Raw genomic sequence first — 19,116 nt, forward strand, 5'->3', positions numbered from 1 at the left:
TAATCTACCTTGGAGCGAATTAAGTTAAAGTGACTCTACTGACACTTTATTTTATTTCGTGTCATACAAAGGGGAATTTGCGATTATTCGAAAGACCGACTAGCCTACGCGACGCACCCCCGTGTACAAGACAACTCCGGCCTCAGCACCCTCCCGATCGGGCCTTGCCCACCCTGCCATTGCCAACCTCGCCATGGCTTACTCTATGACCTAAGGCAGCCAACGAACCAGTGAAATACCCAGAGGTAATCCGAGAGTCCTATGCGAGTCCTAACAGTGGGAATCACGCGCATGCTCCATACCCCGGCTCTATGCTAACATAACCACATAGTGGCCAAGTGCTAGCGGGGCAGGCAGGCACGCTATTGCAATGATTCCGAATGCAGGGCCCATCCCCTGTTCGTGTGCATGGATTGGCAACCAGGACGACCAAGGTCGACGGACCCTCATATTAGTCCAGATGCCTCACCAGCCCGAGAGCCACCAGAGATCCCGATGCATGACGAGATTGACAGTGGCAGAAATGAGTGTCGGAGACGAGCCGTGAGAATGACTAACGTGGCGCGGAGTTGTCGAGTACACGGGAAGTACGTCGCGTAGGCTAGTCGGTACTTAAGAACAATCGCGATTATCGCGAGAACAATTATGTTCTATTTGGTAAACGAGAGAAATAGAGAATTGATATATTTCGCTGTAAGTTTGGTAGCTTACCTGTGAACAGATAACGCGCACATGAGACTTAGTCTAGAAATCTACCTTATAACTACTTACAACTACTTAAGTCTAGACGCACTCATCCCTCGTCGTCCAACGATATTTTCCGATGAAATCTTGAAAAATTAAAAATCTACCTTATAGATACTTAAGTCTACTTAGATCTAATCGCACGCATCGCGCGTCGTCCAACGATGCCTTGAAGAACCTGAAAAGCTGAAAAGAAACAGATAAGTAAATGATTAGTACAACATAATAAAACAAATATAAACAAACAAAATAAATATAAACCATAAATATCAACTAAATGGAGCGAACAACCCAACGATGAGACATTAAGAACCTAACCATAAGACATGAACAACTCAACGATGAGACATAAAAACTCAACGAGGACACATTCGAATATTATACGAAATATTCGAATTGTTAAATAAAAATGAAATCTGAAAAGACAAAAATAATTAAAACCTGAAAGAAAATTAATTAGAACATAGAAATACAAAAATCTAACACAATCCAACAATGAGACATGAAGAACCCAACGATGAGATATAAACATCCCAAAAATGAGACATAAACAACCCAACGATGAGACATTCGAATATTATTAAAAATAACATCTGAAATAAAAAAAAAAAATTAAAACCTGAAAAAAGAAAAAATAATTAAAAGCTGAAATAAAAAATTAATTAATACCTGGAAACAAAAAAAAATGATTAGTAAATTGTTTAATGAGATGGGGTGAGGGTGAGATGGCTAGTCCCAACCTCATTTCGGACCCCCAGTCCTCGCGCACAACGAAAATTTACATGTTACACTTGCGAAGTCGAACTGACAAATAGATTATGTTCCGTCGCGTTGCCCCTTATATGGCCGTCGATCGGCCGAGTCCACCGATTTCATTAATTATTATTTTTCCGCTTTAATAGCCAATAGTTTATTAATTTTTTTATATTTACGATAAATATACATTGCAAACAATTTGTTATTAACAATATTAATTTGTTATAAACAATCAGTGTAATAATTTATAAACTTTTTGCAAATTATAGTTACATTTTGACCCAAATTCGTTCCAAGTTCAAGTAATAACCTGTAATTCCTTAATTTTTTCATTTATATTATAAATTTACGTTCTGAACAATTTATTATTAACATTATTAATTTGTTACTAACGATAAGTATTATAATTTATAAATTTTATTTATCCTTTTAGAATATAAATTTCCGTGATGCATTTATGTGAAATATTTTTATGCTTCATGCAATTTGTTAATAATAATTTCAATTTGTGATTCATGATAAATTTCATAATTTATACATTTTTTATAAATTATAACTGCATTTGCACTTCCATACGATGAATTTCCATGATATATCCATGGTATACCAATATATCTTTATTTCCTCTCTATTTTTGGCAAAAATTAAATATTACGCGGAAAATGAATGTAAAATAAAAAATAGATTGAAAAACTACCTAAAACTATTACTGGGAATCGAACCCCGGTCCTCAATCATAGGAATTCTCGCCTGTCACCGTTAGACCACGACCTTGTGTCAAATCTATCGAAAATAAATACTTAATGTGGTAGTAATAAAACTTCAATCGTAAATATTTTAAAAACTATAATAATATATTTTTTTAAACTGCATAACGATATCTACAAATCTGCAAAGTTTCAACTAAAGCGGTGACCCGAAGGATTTGCACTCACCTTGTAAGTGCAAAAATATTAATATCATGATGAGAACCACTGTTTTCATCAATACTTGTACGAACGGTTTTGAGACGCGACTAACCTTCTCTTTAATGCTGTTCCGTCGTACAAAATGGTAAGTGTGTAATTATAGCTTTTAAAATCTAAATATTATAATGTGATCGTAGAAATTATTTACTTAAAAGCCATTTGAAGTATTTTTCTATTGCATCTGAAAATATTTAAATATTATAGTTCTGACATAAATATTTGAAATAAATATATTAATATCAAATCATAACTGAGGTTATGTGTTAAAGATTTGATATTGACATCAGATTTTAAACTAGTTTTTCAATTTAAAAACTATATTTGTGGAAATATTTCATTATTTTATATAAAAATACTCTCAAATTATAATGGATACATAAATTTTTTAAATAAATGTAATTTTAATAATGGTTAAGGTTATGTTATTTTCTAAATGTTAATAAAACTAGAGTTTTAAAACATGAAATAATTTCTGTAAATTTAATGGTATTATAATTAATAATTCTATGAATATTTGTAGACAAAGGGTACATCAAGTTTTGGTAAGCGACGAAATAAAACTCATACATTGTGTAGACGATGTGGTTGTAGCTCATACCACATTCAAAAGTCACAATGTGCTCAGTGTGGATATCCTAAGAAAAAAATGCGATCATGTGAGTTTAACTCTCTTAGTAAACAGTTGTAAGCAATCGATTTTAAACAAATTTTTATTGATGAATATACAAATAAAGAAGTTCTAATAAAACTATAATTTGTTTTTGAATTTAATGTGAATTTAATATGAGATACAATTATATTTAGAAAGCATTAGTGATAACTCTAAAGAAAGGCAATTATATTTTACAAATTTCAGATAATTGGTCTGTAAAAGCAAAGAGGAGGAAGACTACAGGAACTGGTCGTATGCGTTATTTAAAGATTGTTCGTCGTAAATTCAAGTAAGTTTAAGTGTAAATAAAAATTAAATAACGAATGAACTAAATGAAACATTGATTGTGTATTAAAAAATAAAATTGTAATCTTTTATAATTTTTCTTTTTCCAGAAATGGATTTAGGGAAGGTTTGCCAAAACCTAAATCAGAACAAGTTAAATAATCATAACTCTTATTGCTTTGTTATACATCAATGAACTATTTGACTTCTAATAAATAATTGAAAAAGTCCAAAAGTTTATTTGTATGTCGTTTATTTTAATTGAATTTTGTGAAGTTAAAAATACCCTCAAATTGAATTTTCGCAAATATTCTCATATTTATATTTTTACAAATCAAGAAAATAATATTCAAAAAAGTAGAATATACCGATTGGTGGGGTTGAGTATTTACTGCGCAAACGCGGCGGAACTTTCGATTACATTCCATCTTATAATAACCACTGTTTCGCAAATTTCTATTCAGTAACGCGTAGATTTATGTTGCAAAATGATATCTTATATCTGTTTTTAAAATCTAAATTTGCTATTTAGTTGGTAGTAACAGTATGTGATCGGATCATGCTCAACTTCACAAATATAAAAATATCAAAAATTCTATAATCATCTGATAGTGCAAACAAATACGAGTAAAAATTGAAATAAATTGATATTTTGAATAAAGTACAGAATATAAAATTTCTGAGATAAAACAAATATTTCAGTACTTATAATTTATTAATAAGAAAATTACTTAATAGATTTCACGTTCAGTACGCAAATGACTCTTTGGAGAAAATTGTTCGGTAAGTTATGAATATTCTATGTATTATATTTAAAATTTGTTATATTGATGTAAAAAATTTAAGATTAATATTAATAAAATTTAAATCGATTTGGAATCTACATAATAAAATAAAAACTTTTTATTTTTTTTATAAAATTAAAAATTTTTAATCTAAGTAATAAAATTGAAATGATAAAATTAAAAAAAAAATTGTAGGCAAGTATCTTTTAGTCACGAACACTGTAAGCTGCGGATTAATGATGGCAGCTGCTGATATTATTCAGCAACGCAATGAATATTTGAAAAAGCATAAATGTTTATCTAGTGGAAGTTATGTGATAGCAGCATCCCTGGACACAGAACAGAAATTTCATTCTTTAAATGTTCCCGATATTTACATGCACGATTATGTACGAACTAAAAATATGATGATTGTGGGTCTACTTCAAGGGCCTTTCCATCATTGGTTCTACATGATTTTGGACAGGGTATTCCCCGGAAGAAATGCAATATCTGTTGTTAAAAAAACTTGTTTAGATCAAACTATCGCAAGTCCAGTATGTCTAGGAATATTTTTTGTTGGTCTTGGTATTTTAGAACACCATAACGAAAAGGAAATCTACGAAGAAATAAAAATGAAATTGTATGACACATGGAAGGTATATATTTCATTTCTACGAACTATTATTGTACTTCCTATTGATGTATTTAGCTGTATCACTGTAATTTTCCTTTTATTCTATTTGTATTCAGGTTGATTGTTGCTTTTGGCCTCCGACACAATGTGTGAACTTCTTCTTCATACCCTTTCGTTATAGGGTACTGTATACAAATTTTATGACAATGATCTATGACATCTTTCTATCATATATAAAATATGTAAGTTCTAGTCTATTTTAATTTTTTCTTAAAGTTTCTGGTTACTTTCAGAATAAAATGTAACATATTAAATTTACTATCTTTTATGTTGTAGGACGCGCAGTATTAATGATAAAAAATCGCAAAATTAATTTACTAATAGTATAAATTTTATAATAAATAGTATAAATTTATTAATAGTTTTTTTTAGCTGATCATTCATAATTTTTAATATACATTTCTGAAAATATTTAATATCGTCGAATAATATATACTATGAAATGTACAATACTCTACTAAAAAGATATTATCATTCAAAAATAAAAAAAACCTTTGTTTTTGTACAAAAAAGCAACCATTTATCATTTTAAAATCTTGCTATCAAATATTAGTTGGAATTAGATGATAATCTTAAGCATGTGCTCGTATTTATCGACTGTTGATAACGATGAAACTTAAACAAGTTTACAAACATTAAGTACATTCCAATGCACTTATTTTATTATTGAGATTTATGTGGCGCCTAAAGTTTCGAAATTTTCGATCCCTTAAATCCGAACAATATTTATCAATGTGAAACTGTCTGATGCAGCTTGTTGGAATTTTTATTCCATTCCCTTATCGCCCGTAATAACAGTCCATTGAATGCAACATATTTATGAAAGTGACAGTTTCTGTTTGTCATTTGGCGACAACGGGATTACAGTCTTCTAAGCCGTCAGTCGCCAGCGAGCAAATAGCGATTGTTGGTGTGTAAATATAAACAATAAACCAAGCTAACAATAAACAAGATTGGCAGATAGATATCAATATATTTTCCAAAATTATAACTTTAAAATAAAAATTGATGAATTTTTCTGAAATAATAAACAAATATTTTAATTTGCTTTGCACATTTTAAACTTGTATTTACTTTAATTGAATCTAAATTTTTTGCTGATCACATAAACTAAATAATACTAAAAAATTAAAGTATAAAGTTTCCTTATTCATGAAATTATTGAATTGTGTCAATTCTGATACGAATCTTCAGTGAAGATATAACTGATTATAATAACAGCTCAATAAATTACAAAAATAATCCTTCATGATGAAAACTGCACTGAGAATCCACTATATCTATTGTTTTTTATCAACTTATAAACAGGTTATTATTGTATACTTTACAATGAATTTAAAATTCATATTTATTTTGATGCAAAAGTAAATTCAAAACCAGATTCGATCATTATCAAACAATTGTATGTAATTAATAAATATCTTAGACTGTTAGACCAGTCAAGGTTTTTATATTTTACAGTTATAGTTAAAAATATCAAAGTAAATAACAAAAAAGTATCAAAACATTTACAAGTAATAGAAGTTGGATAAATATTCATTTATAATTATCCATGGTTAAATTGTTTGCGAAATGGAGGTAGATCCAAAATTCGAGCCGTACCAAGGAATATTAAAGCTGTAAAAATTTTTTTAAAAATTAGTAAATTACATTTAGTACTAATAGATTTCTAAATACATATTTTACTAGAAATTTAAGTACTAATTGAAAATATTTTATCAAAATTCTAGAAATAATAATTAATATTATTTTTTATTGATATAATGATTAAAACACTTTTAATAAACCAATACTCTATTATATCAGTATATTGAAACAGGATAATCGTAATTCAAAAAATTTATGTAAAAAAGGTGGATACAAAAAGCAGAATTACCGCTTCCAATTGAATACATTATAGTTTTTCCAACATTTTTCTGTGTCTTTTTTGATTGATACGCTACATATAATCCCGAACCAATAAGACCGCAACCATTGAAAATTCTACAGCCTAAACAGTCGCGATCTCGATTGTTAATCATATTTTTCACTGGAGACACTTCCTGCATTGTACACTTTAAGATTATATGACAAGATATTTTTATAATATAGGTACACGATGAAACTTTCTGCAAAGAATACGTTTATGACGATTTTACGTAGGTTATGTTAAAACTGCCATCTACACTCATAATAAATCGAGATCAATCGAACTCGAACTCAAGTTCAAATTTTTAAATTAAAACATTACAACTGAAAAATGACTGCATTGAATTAAAATATTTAATTTATATTGCAACTTGATAAATAAAATATAATTTAATTATACTTATTACATATTTAAATTGAATAAATTTTCGTAGCTGTATAGCAATTAAATGAATTTTAATCCATTTTTCTAGGAAAAGGATTATGTTTTCCTAATTGTTTGTTGTATATTAAATAGGACACAAAAGAAACACTTAATAAATTACGTACTTGCATAATTATTCAATTGTAACCATATTTATTTTTTATTCAAATTTGAATATACAAAACTGAAATCAATTAATTTTCTCACAATTTCAATATTAATTTTTAATTACTTACTGTAAAAAGAAGTATAAATAAATTTTTATAAAGTATAAAACTATAAGAATTTTGGTAAATTCTATTATTTCTTGTTAATTATTCAATGAGTTTCTTTGCTTTGAAAAACCGTCGTAAGTAAAGAACTTGCCAATTTGAGAGTATCACTAGCCAGCATATTGAAAATATACTAAAGTACAATACCCGAGTATTTGTTGCTTCTGAAAATTAAAAAAAATTAATCACGTATTTAATAAAATTTATTATATCTCATTTTTATAAAAAAAATGTTTTTTAAATGCCAAAAGTTTTATAACTAATATTTGAGTCTTATTTTACATTACCATTTGTATCTCTCATTTCTTCTTCACTCTTTCTCATGCGAGCAAAATCTTGAACAATACTTGTGGATAAGTCTTCAAGACGTTTTAATTCAACTTCAGAAGGTTTAAGTTTTGATACTTCTGCAACCTTAAATAAAAATAATGAATTAATCCATCACATTGCTGTTGAAATTTTTTAAACTTCCAATTTAAGATTAATTAAACTCATTCAAACACAATTTAATTTAAATATAAGTGGCATTTGGGAAAAACAAGTCTATATTCAAACTCCATTGAAAGCAAAATTACATTTCTACCAACTGCTATTGACAATTCTTATTAAATATTTAATATATATTCTGTCAATAATAAAACAAATTTTTTGAGTAAACTTTATCTCAGTAAAACCTTCTCTTATTGTTAGGTTTTTTTTACTGAAGGTACTCAAATGGAGTATAGGAATGATACTTTTAATATTAGGAACCTACCTATTCAAAAGTTGCTATATATAGAATGCAAAATTTTGACATACTTTCTAACTGTAAACTATACTACTCCTTATGCCATCTACTTTGAGTCCATTAGGACATATCCTACTCAAAATAAAACTAATTTAACCCTAACTCTAATCATTAAAATATAAATTTACTCAGTAGAATAGTAGGATCATAACCTATCACTGGACACAAATCAGATAATATAACAAATAATACAGTTTATGTAAAAATTTTATCATCTTTTATAAATAAAATTTTTGAATAAGTAGGTTCCTAACTCTGTTTGATGAATACTTTGAAATAGAAACACCTCTCGTCCTCCCTCCCTAAGGAAAGTTCCTTAGAGGTAAAGTTTAATCAATTCTTTAAATGAAAATTACAGAATTGCTACAAAAACTAACATAAGAATAAAATTTGTTAATAAAATTAGAAATATTTGGACAATAAAATTGTTCAAAGAACTTACTCCTTCATAATTTTTTGCTTCAATTCCACGCTTTGTAATTAAATAAATTTCCTGTTTAACCTGTTTCATATCTAAAATATATTTTGAAATTGAATTAAAAAATGTTAAGAATTTTTATCAAATAATAAATACATATAATTATGAATTTTTGTACGTACTCCCTGAAAAAGACGGTTGTATAGCATGTGCCATAAAGCATATTTCAAATGTATCATAAATCTCTGTGACAAACGAGAATTTCGACATTTTACCATGAGGAATATCCTCTTTTTTTGAAAGTATATCACCTTTTGAATCCTTCACCTATAAAATTACAAATTATTATTAAATTGTCTACACTTACATGTTTATATTAATAATTCTTGTTATAATTCTTTAACAAAACTTGTCAAAAAAGCTAAAAAATAATACAAAATTAATCATATAAAAAGTAATGAAAGAAAATAACCTAACATATCTAATTTCGACAAGTTATAATAACTGTTATAAAAGATTAAAGTAACTTACAATGTATTCAGTTTTAACAGCTGGTGTTACAGAAACTTCGTATTCTCCAGCAACTAAAACATTTGCTTGAATTTCTTCTTTCAAACATTTCACTGAGTTCGGTTCAAGATAAAATCTTATACCATGTACATACGTGAATAACGTCACAAAAATTAATATTATGCTTCGCATTTTACAAAATATTTCATAAAATTTCATATATTAACTAATTTTGGTTAAAAATACTCTTAATAATGTTTGTCGTTAACAATAAGCATTAACACATTGATGAGTTGGCAGCCATTTCAGGTAGATCATGTGACATGATAGAAAATAAGGAAGACATAACATAATATAAAATTATTGAAAATAAAATTACATTGACTATATATAGTTTTAATTTATGATTTAAAAACGTAATATTTTAAATAATTTATAGTAATATTGTCTAAATATATTAATTTGATTAAGTAAAATTACTTTATATTTATCAACACATTAAGGTAATATGTACATTTTTCTTTAAACACGGCTTTTAGTGTATAAACCGATTAGCACATCATTTACAAACAGTTGGAAGCAAGCAAGAGTACTATATAAACAAATTCACAGATATTTTTAATTTCCTTTTTTCGAAACGAAATTTATAAAAGTGTATTGGAATCGCTGATCGATTGAATAAGAAAATTCGTAGAGTGCAAAGGGTTAAATGTAAGATGATAATTATAAATTTTATCATGTTGCTTTAATAATTTATTATTTTAGAATGACAACTTCTTATTCGCTGGAAGAAATTTTGGAAAAACAGTGTGAAAAATTACGTGATCTTGAAACTGCGACGATATTTATTAAAAGTAAAATTAAATTTTTATTTTTGTAATATTTTTTCAAAATGATAATATTTTATCAGAAAATGTATAATTTATTTCATGTTTAGGTAAAGATGCAATAAAAGAAGAATTTCTTAAAATGCATATTGCAATTTTACAATTGTGTAATGGTATTGAAGATATAAGACAAAAATTAGACAAAATGAGGATGCACAATAATCAATGTAGAGTATGTTTCTTCATCGTATTAAACACTTTTTATTTGTTATCTATCACACTTAATTCTTTATTAATAAGTCCTAATTAGAAATTTAAATATCTAGGAATTGTTAAAACTTATTGAAGTTTTGAACAAAAGAATTGTTCATATGGAAAAGAATATACCATCTCAGTTAATTAATGATGATCATAAGACTGAGAATTCTTTACCATTATCTATTATGTCTGAAAAGAAACTCATACGGCAGACAACTACAATAATAAATACTAATGCAGAAAAACAAGAGACTCCAATGAAGGACTGTAAAAAAATATTGTTTAATGAGCCTGAACCTTGTCCTATGATACCTTTGATAAGTGAAAATGAATTTAGTAAAGTTCCAAAATACATTATTGGAAGACAATCTTTAGAAACTATGAATAATTTTATAGATACCATTAATCAAGTATTAAAAGTAAAATATACATTTTTGTCACTGGGAAAAGCTCATGCTAGAAAGCAAGGTGATTTGAACCTTTATTTACACTACAAAAAACAGGAATTAGATATTTGTAATGATTCTGGTAAGTTTATCAAGTAATTAAAGAGTTTCATGTAATTAAAATATTTATCTTTTTAATAAAGATAAAAATTATATTTCAGAATATATGTATTTTTTCACTAGTGAAGATTATGAGAAACAAGTGAAATCTAAATTAAATAAGGTCAAATTAAATTTAATATCAGTTTTACGACACTGCAAAAGATTGAGAGAACACAGGATAAAAGATGATTTAAGATATGTGATATTAACAAAAAAATAATTGCGTAAACTCTAGTAATAAACCAAGATATTATGTTTAACATATGTTCTGCTGTTTATGCAGGAGAAGTAAAGATATAATTTAGCAATAAGGAATTATTTTTTAAAATTTTATACTAATTTGTAAATAATATTTTTATATAATCAGTACTATTGTAAAATATATTTTCATTATCTTACTTCTTGTAATTATTTTATTTTTCAAAACTAAATATTGTATTCAATTCAATTCAGTTACAACAATTCAATTGATGTTTTAAAATTTTATATTTGAGCTCATGAAAATATGTATAATTTTTTAACATTTGTTAAATTAAGAAAGTTTTCAGATTCGTTTTTGTTTCGGTCGTCGTGACAGCGTATTTACCAGAAACACTCAGCTTGTAGAGATTAGGGTTCTTGTTGAATTGTTTCGACGATATAAAGATTGAAGTTTAGTTTGCCATGAAAGAATTTTTCCCTTTTCATTTCCAAGGAACGAGGTAATCTGCTCTGAAATACTTTCGATCGTACGCTTCACTTGCAAGGATAAGACAAACCAAAACTATCATCTTTTTTCTAATTATTTAACAGTAACCTTATTGCATAATAATAATCACAATTAACAATAATTTATTTGAACTAGAGAATTATACATTAATACAATAGTTTAACAGTAAAAATGCATTTAAAATATCGTACTTAATGATTAAAAAATTAAAAAAAATATGATTAATATATAAAAATAATTTTTTAAGTGGTAAATAGAGAATTAAAAAAAATAGTGAACGATAATAAATTTTTACTTTAAACAATCGTTTAAATAAAAATTAATTGTTTAGTTTTATATTTCTGATACTTTTCCTTTAAAAGAAGAATGTACTTATTATTGCTAAATTCTAGATAAGAAGTAGTCGTCATAGAATTAGATTTAAAACATGAACAGTGGAAAAACTGAGTCGATAAGCACATTAAGCGAGCATGAGGATGATCTTGATGAATTCGGAGGATCTATTATTTGGTCCCAGGAGGAACCACTTTCACCTAACGAAATTTTAGAATTAACACCAAACCCGGATAAACAAAATCGATTAAAATCTCTGTGTCGTTTATGCGCGGGAGAAACTCTACATCCCATTTACATTTATTCCGAATTCGGTGAATCTTTGAGACTTTTACATAAGATAAACACGTGTTTAAGTATTAAGGTAATTATTCGTTAAATTTCCTTATTTTTTCTTTTTATATAAATTACGTAAATTTTATGTAAACTTGTTATAAATAAATCAAAGAATTGAATTATTACAAAAGATATTTTGATGACATTAATATTCCATCATACATAAAACTAAATTTTTTCTTTTTTTCATGTATATTGTCATGTGTATAATTGAATTATTAAACACAAGTACTAAACACCAATTTTTCATAGGTAAAAAAAACAGATCCTCTTCCAAAACAACTTTGTCCAACTTGTGTTGAAAAGATTACTTGGTGCAATGAATTTGATATTCAATGTATCAAAGCAGAAGAAACTCTACTTGAAATTTTAAAGGAGAAACATTCTTTTAATAATACCAACAATGATTTCGAAGAAAATTGTCAGGAAAATATTGATTCTTGCCCATTATGCATTGAAGGACGAATGAGAGTTTATGAAGAGGATAAACAGATCAAAAAAGATGTTGAATTGTACGATAGTGATATTGTTCTTGAAAGTAGCGATGAAGAACAAATTCCTAATGAAATTAAAATTAATAAAGAATCAGAAAATGAATCTATAACATTATTCTGTTTGGGCATCAAGCAGAAATATTTTAAATGTGGGGCTTGTATGAATTTATATCATACAAAAGAAACTTTAGATGAGCATAAATGTAAACCTAATTTGCAATGTACTTCTAAGCCTTATAAGTGTGATATCTGCTTTGCAACTTTTACATTTGAAGAACGACTGCAGTTTCATCAACATTTTCATAAAGATGCAAAAGCATTGTATTGTGAAATTTGCAAAATTACGTTTGGGAAAGAAATAAAATTATTTTATCATTACAAAAGGTATTACCTATAGAAAAAATTGTGGAGAACCTAAGATACTCAAATTTCTTTTATTTATAGATATCATTGTAAAGATGGCAGAGTATCCTGTTTACAGTGTGGAAAATTATTTGAAAATCAAGAAGGATTAAGAAAACATATTTGCATGGATGGAAAAACAAGACCTCATGTATGTGAAGTGTGTTCCAAGGGATTTTGTGATGGTTATACTTTAAAACGTCATGTGGTAACTCATCTTCCGGAAAAGCCATATAAATGTCCAGAATGTTCAAAAAGTTTCACACAGAAGTCTAGACTAAATAAACATGTGGCTGGGCACAGCATCATTTTTGAAAATAGTCAAACTATTTGGAGGTAGTATATTCTTCTTATATCATTATTTTCTGCCATATTTTGTAATATGAAAGTTGTTTCTTGTGACTAAAGGTGTATTCGTTGTGGTGAAGTCTTTGAAAATGGTGAATCTGTGGATGAACATTGTAAAAAGCATGAGGAGAAAATTAATCTTATAGAAGAGCTGCAAGTATTGAAGCTATATCATTGTGAATTCTGTAGCAGCCACTTTGCAGATATGGATCATTTAAAGAGTCACAGAGAATCACATGTTATTGAAACACCATACTCTTGCAATCATTGTAATTCTACATTCAAATCTTTTGCTGAAGCTGTTCTTCACTGGAAAGAACATCCAAGAATATTCAAAGTGTTAGTAGTATTTTTGTGTGAAATATGTGACAGAGATGTTAAAGAACTATCTTTGCTTTATAAGCATAAACAAAAAAGGCATCAACCAGTGCCTAGAAAATCAGAAAAAAACAAAGAGAAATTCATTTGTGAACTTTGTGGAAGTATCTTTGCTGGTATTGAAGATTTTCAAGAACATGGAAAATATAGATGTTCTAAATTTCCATGTGATATATGTGGTAATTTGTTGCCAACTGCAAATTCTCTGAATGCACATAAAAGAAGACACAGTGGACTACGACCGTACATATAGTTCTATTTTCTTTTTCTAGGTTATATTAAAGTTCTGCAAGTTACATAAATTATTTTATTTTTATATAGGTATGTTTGTAATATTTGTGGTAAAAGTTATACTCAATCTAGTCACATGTGGACCCATAAAAGATTTCACATGGGAGTAAAACCTTATGCCTGTGAATATTGTGACCAGAGATTCACAATAAAGCCAGATTTAGCAGATCATACTAGAAAGAAACATACAAGAGAACGACCATTCAAATGTGATGTATGCAATAAAGCTTTCTTAACTGGTTCTGTCTTTTATCAACATAGATTAATACATAGGGGAGATCGTAGATACAAGTGCAATTATTGTGAGAAAGCATTTACCAGAACAGAAGCTTTAAACAATCATATCAAAATTCACACTGGTGAAAAACCACATGCCTGTGATGTGTGTGGAAGATGTTTCAGGCAAAAAGGAGATATGAGAAAGCATAGGCGAACGCAACATATTGCCAAACAAGATACAAAATAGGTTAAGCTAAAACAATTGTTGAATACGTCATATAAACATTTAAATATTTCATTGGAATCCTTTGTTATAATTGATAGTTTTCATAAATATTATGTTGCCCTTAATAAAATGTAAATAAAGTTTACATACTACTGTAATAAATGTTTCTTATTACGAATTTTAGTTTTAAATTAAGTGATCCATATTAGTTAAGTTTCAGAGTTGGTTTTCTTTTAAGGTTAGATAGATATTAAACAGATAAAACAAAATATACATATACAGAAAGAAGTTATTGCATATTGATAATATAAAATGTTTTAAATTAATATTATATTTGTACTTCTTTAAAAATAGGCGCGATAATAAATCTGAACAGGTGCGCAGATGCAACACGTACAGAACAGGTGATACGAGTGATATCTCGTGATTCGTACTACTGAATTTTATAGTTTTAACAAATTGCAATCGTTATTGATAAAAATTGCATACGTTTGAGCTTTGATTTCAATAAAATTGAAATGATGACGAAATACAGATAAAATCCTTTCGTAAGGTGCTCCACGTACCTAACAAGTTTTTTGTAAGTTAATATTTGATCATTCTTCAATTTCGATTTATGTATTTAATGATATCGTTCCTGATTTTAATATCATAATAAAACAATATATAATGATCAATTAAATTTAATTGATGCTTTAAAATATTTTATTTAGTATTTTCATTTATTATCAATGACACGTACCTAACCTAATTAAATTTGACATATGTATAAAAACTATTTTCATCTTTTCTAAAAATGTTTTTCATGCTTCAGAAGAAGTTGTAGAAAATAATGTAAGTAACTTTTTTATTTCAAAAAACAGCAATAAAGCAAAGGACACTGAATTTCATTTAATTGTGATTGTGATTAACAACTATTTTATGTAAATTATGAAAAGTTTATATAATGTGTGAAGAAAAAAATATAACGTTTTCAGAACTCTAATGAAGAATGGCGTTCCCTCCATTAGTTAGTTCTACACCTCCTCCTTTAGATAATTTTGGAGATTCTGAGGAAGATGAGTTTGGAGATTTTACAACTGGAGGCATAGATGGTAATTACAACATTCTTTGTAAGGTATTTTTCTGTAATATCAATACTTATATTCTAGGATTGTCTGTATCATCAGATTCACCACATAAACTTGTAACACCAATTCAGACACCTTTAATATCTCAAAATACTTCACCAAAAGTAAACAGTGTTTTAGAAACTTTGGAAAATTCTCAAATAATTGTTCCAAAACCAGCAATTACAGATGATTTTTTAATACTTGAAAAAATAAATGATACTGTAAATGATATTAAACTTAAGACAGAAGTTGAGAATTTCAATGAAGTAATAGGAAATGATAATAAAATAAACTTGGAAAATGTGAACAATAAAGAAATTATTACAGAGAGAGGAGCTTCTAGCAAAGTTAATTTAGTCAATGAAGACAGTAACTTTGGAGAAAGCGAACATGAAACCTCTTTAAATCATTTAGAAGATATAGAGCCTTTAAGTTTAGATTTAGGGGATCCGACTGTTGCTCCTGATACCATACAAACAATAGACAATGACTTCTATGATTATGAACAATTTAAGACCCAACAAAATTGGGTTTCTAACAACAACATATCTACAAATATTTCGGAAACAGATTACGTTAAATTTCAAGAGTCTGAAGTTACCTTAAATAATGTAAACAGTTTAAACAAAGATATTAACATAGAAAATATAAAAGATTCAAGTTTGGATTTGGAAAATATTGAAAAACCAAAATTAGATGATAAGTGCATAGAAAATCTAAGTGTATCTAATAAAAAAGCTATCTTTGCACTTGAAATTGCAAATGTTGGACATTCAGAGTTTTGTAGCCTTATTAAAGAAAAATTGAACATTGATGATTCAAAGGATGAGTTTTCTTTAAAAGATCAAGTGAAGAATGAAATTGTTAAAGATCTTCAATTTTCTGAAAATGAAGATGGTAAAATTGAGGATAATTTTTTACCTTCTACACCACTGCCAAATATTTCCAAGTGTTCCAAATTTGATGATATTAAATATGACTCTATGTTGGAAACTTCCACTATTACACTTCAAACAGAGTTTTCTAATTATTCAATTGAAACAAATGAAAAAGTAAAAGAACTAATAACTCAAGATGATGATTTTGGTGATTTTACCAATTTCTCAGAACATACAAAATTTGAAAAACTGGATCAAACAAATGTACCTGATAAGAAGGACAAGGATGATGATTTTGGAGACTTCAATGATTTTGAGCCAGTATTTGAACAACCTGTAGTAGAGCAATCAGAAATTAGTCTGAAAGAATCAATTTGTCACATAGAAAATAAAAGTGTGAGTTTCTTTCAATTGATTTATTTTCTTGAATCAAGTATCAGAAAGTTATATAAATTTTCTTTAGGCTGCAAACAAGATAGAGGATATAATAACTACAATGTTTTCAATGGATACAGAACAATGTGAAATTGAGATATCATCGTTAATAAATCAGGCAGATAAAGTGTGGAAAAGCATAAAAAATGTGGAGGAAACGAATGCTTTGACATATCAGTGGGCAAACAGCTCCAGCAACAATGTGTTGTTAAATTCCCTTGGTATTGATTCTCGCAATATTGTGAGTATCATTTCTTTGTACATAATGTTATAATCTATTGAATGTTAAATAAAAGTACTTGTAGTTATTTGGGCCGAGATGGAATCCAAATGTTCCAAGATTTGCTGCAAATCTTGGTTTTACACCATTGGAACCAATTAAAGCTACTAATGATATGCAACCTGTTGTTTCATTGAGTACTAATAAAACTCAAACTTCAATTAATTCAGAAGTAAGTTTGGAAACATTATGGTCTCCAGATAAGTGACCACATATTTTTTCTATTAAGACTTTATGATATGTAAATGTCGAATGCCTGATACATGAGCTAATGAAATTAAGAACATTTATATTGTCAATTAGATCTTTACAAAATTATTACCAAAAGATAGTTGAAGTTCCTTTAATAAAAATTATTGTAAATATGAAATTTCATTACGAGGTGGTAATCCTAGTTTGATTAAGTGATTAAAAGCGAATCTGTTTCCCAATCACTTATTTGGAAATTACTGTACTAATAATGAATAATTCATGTTACGTTTGACTATAATTAATAATAATATAATCCTGTTAGGAAGTACCTGCTGCTCAATTTGATTGGAATAGTTCTGGGCTTGTTAATCCCCTAGAAGCTAGTAAGTATTTAGGCCAATGTGTACCTTTATATTTGTTAGTTTTATTTTATTTTAGTCATACAAATATTAGGTATTTTATAAATTCTTAAAAAAGTATCTTCTATATTAAGTTATGTATGAATTGTAAAATATTTTATAGCTTATTTCACTTTGTTTGCTTTTGCAATCGTTTTTTATAATGTGTGCTAACTGCTGGGAATATTTTTTGATAAATAATGTAATCTAGGTGGTGGGTTATCTGCTCTTCTACCTCTGGACTTTTTGTGTCCTTTCGATCCTCTACTAACATCCCAGAGCTCCACCAACTCTGAATCCTACTGTCGACCAAGTAGTGCAAGGAATCCTATTAACCATTGTAAGTCTAGGCCTGTGTTTTTATTCTATGTCTTGTAACCAGAAACACAGAGATACTAGTATTTTATATTACGTGCTTTTCATGTTATAATTCTTCTACATTTGAAATTATCACTTTTAAAATAAATCTTTTACAAAACAACAGATATCTCAGAAGTAAATGTAAATCGGGAACGATGCAATTCTGTATCGAAAGTGGAAATGGTAGACTCTCTGAAGAATGACATTATAAAATCACAGAAACGTTCACAGTCTTCGAAGATGATCGAACCTTTATTTGCTCCTCGTACAGCAGAATGGAAGAAAAAAATTGATCTTGACTCAGGACATAAACAGAAGAACGCGAGTATTCAAAAGGGTATTTCAATAGAGAAACAATGTCTACCGATAGAAAAGCAGTTTTTAACAATTGAAAAACAATACACAACTGAAAGGCAGTTTACATCGGTTGAAAAACAATTTCCGTCAAGTGATAAGCAGTATTTACCCTCTGAAAAATCGACTTTGGGAGACATTTATCGTGGAAAATCTGTGAATAAGAGAACTGCATCTGAACCCGTGATAATGGACAGATTCGGTCGGGTAATGCCAATCCAGCCAGAAACAGCAAAGGTATTGAATCGTTTGCCAGATCTTTCATTTCTCAGCGCTAGAACTTTAATGCTCGATCGGGAACACAAGCAAATCGGCTGTGAAATGGGTGTTATAAGTCGTAAGATGCCTGGCTGAGTAACGTCGGTCTGAGCGCGAGTTTGAAAGGTCAGAACATTCAGTAGATCTCTTTCTGTCCCGTGGACAAATTGACGAGATGTAGAAATGAAGGAGAAAAGACGTTCCGTTAACCTTTCAAATCCGCGCTTGGGCCGACTTTCAAACCTACCCTATTTCCTCTTAAAAAAAAAAAAAAAAAAAAAAAAAAAAAAAAAAA

At 28.2% G+C, this 19,116-nt stretch overlaps 7 protein-coding genes across 8 annotated transcripts; 5 read left to right on the top strand and 2 right to left on the bottom strand.

Moving 5' to 3' along the window:
- The first annotated feature begins 2,494 nt into the window (after nt 1–2,494).
- Nucleotides 2,495–3,640, top strand: RpL37-1 (ribosomal protein L37-1). Its single transcript, XM_017908697.1, has 4 exons — nt 2,495–2,553; nt 2,989–3,124; nt 3,325–3,409; nt 3,516–3,640. The coding sequence occupies exons 1-4, from the start codon at nt 2,551–2,553 to the stop codon at nt 3,565–3,567; spliced, it is 276 nt and encodes a 91-aa protein (XP_017764186.1). The 5' UTR covers nt 2,495–2,550; the 3' UTR covers nt 3,568–3,640.
- Nucleotides 3,641–4,089: 449 nt separating this feature from the next.
- LOC108553692 (mpv17-like protein 2) lies at nt 4,090–5,172 on the top strand. Its single transcript, XM_017908704.1, has 4 exons — nt 4,090–4,188; nt 4,386–4,828; nt 4,923–5,048; nt 5,143–5,172. Exons 1-4 carry the CDS (start codon nt 4,164–4,166, stop codon nt 5,155–5,157), a joined length of 609 nt encoding a protein of 202 aa, XP_017764193.1. The 5' UTR covers nt 4,090–4,163; the 3' UTR covers nt 5,158–5,172.
- A 1,240-nt stretch (nt 5,173–6,412) lies between these two features.
- Nucleotides 6,413–7,003, bottom strand: LOC108553701 (uncharacterized). The gene is made up of 2 exons (XM_017908713.1): nt 6,743–7,003; nt 6,413–6,483 (listed from the first exon to the last, which is right to left on the bottom strand). The coding sequence occupies exons 1-2, from the start codon at nt 6,912–6,914 to the stop codon at nt 6,413–6,415; spliced, it is 243 nt and encodes an 80-aa protein (XP_017764202.1). The 5' UTR covers nt 6,915–7,003.
- A 509-nt stretch (nt 7,004–7,512) lies between these two features.
- Nucleotides 7,513–9,393, bottom strand: bai (transmembrane emp24 domain-containing protein bai). Its single transcript, XM_017908703.1, has 5 exons — nt 9,207–9,393; nt 8,858–9,002; nt 8,700–8,770; nt 7,758–7,884; nt 7,513–7,634 (listed from the first exon to the last, which is right to left on the bottom strand). Exons 1-5 carry the CDS (start codon nt 9,375–9,377, stop codon nt 7,513–7,515), a joined length of 636 nt encoding a protein of 211 aa, XP_017764192.1. The 5' UTR covers nt 9,378–9,393.
- A 399-nt stretch (nt 9,394–9,792) lies between these two features.
- LOC108553672 (spindle and kinetochore-associated protein 1) lies at nt 9,793–11,038 on the top strand. Its single transcript, XM_017908670.1, has 5 exons — nt 9,793–9,896; nt 9,951–10,039; nt 10,123–10,244; nt 10,339–10,798; nt 10,878–11,038. Exons 2-5 carry the CDS (start codon nt 9,952–9,954, stop codon nt 11,036–11,038), a joined length of 831 nt encoding a protein of 276 aa, XP_017764159.1. The 5' UTR covers nt 9,793–9,896; nt 9,951.
- A 394-nt stretch (nt 11,039–11,432) lies between these two features.
- On the top strand, nt 11,433–14,668 carry LOC108553693 (zinc finger protein 678). Its single transcript, XM_017908705.1, has 6 exons — nt 11,433–11,519; nt 11,920–12,224; nt 12,449–13,074; nt 13,135–13,428; nt 13,501–14,061; nt 14,140–14,668. The coding sequence occupies exons 2-6, from the start codon at nt 11,955–11,957 to the stop codon at nt 14,573–14,575; spliced, it is 2,187 nt and encodes a 728-aa protein (XP_017764194.1). The 5' UTR covers nt 11,433–11,519; nt 11,920–11,954; the 3' UTR covers nt 14,576–14,668.
- A 282-nt stretch (nt 14,669–14,950) lies between these two features.
- Nucleotides 14,951–19,062, top strand: Afti (aftiphilin). Of its 2 annotated transcripts, XM_017908690.1 has the most exons (9): nt 14,951–15,134; nt 15,369–15,388; nt 15,532–15,648; nt 15,706–16,940; nt 17,008–17,220; nt 17,285–17,431; nt 17,774–17,834; nt 18,061–18,189; nt 18,334–19,062. In XM_017908690.1, exons 3-9 carry the CDS (start codon nt 15,546–15,548, stop codon nt 18,915–18,917), a joined length of 2,472 nt encoding a protein of 823 aa, XP_017764179.1. In that variant the 5' UTR covers nt 14,951–15,134; nt 15,369–15,388; nt 15,532–15,545; the 3' UTR covers nt 18,918–19,062. The 2 variants fall into 2 exon arrangements, with proteins under 2 accessions (XP_017764179.1, XP_017764178.1); XM_017908689.1 differs by lacking the exon at nt 15,369–15,388.
- Nucleotides 19,063–19,116: the final 54 nt, after the last annotated feature.

Source organism: Eufriesea mexicana, unplaced genomic scaffold, assembly GCF_001483705.2.
Source record: "Eufriesea mexicana isolate 0111107269 unplaced genomic scaffold, ASM148370v2 scaffold12515, whole genome shotgun sequence".
Lineage (NCBI taxonomy): Eukaryota > Metazoa > Arthropoda > Insecta > Hymenoptera > Apidae > Eufriesea > Eufriesea mexicana.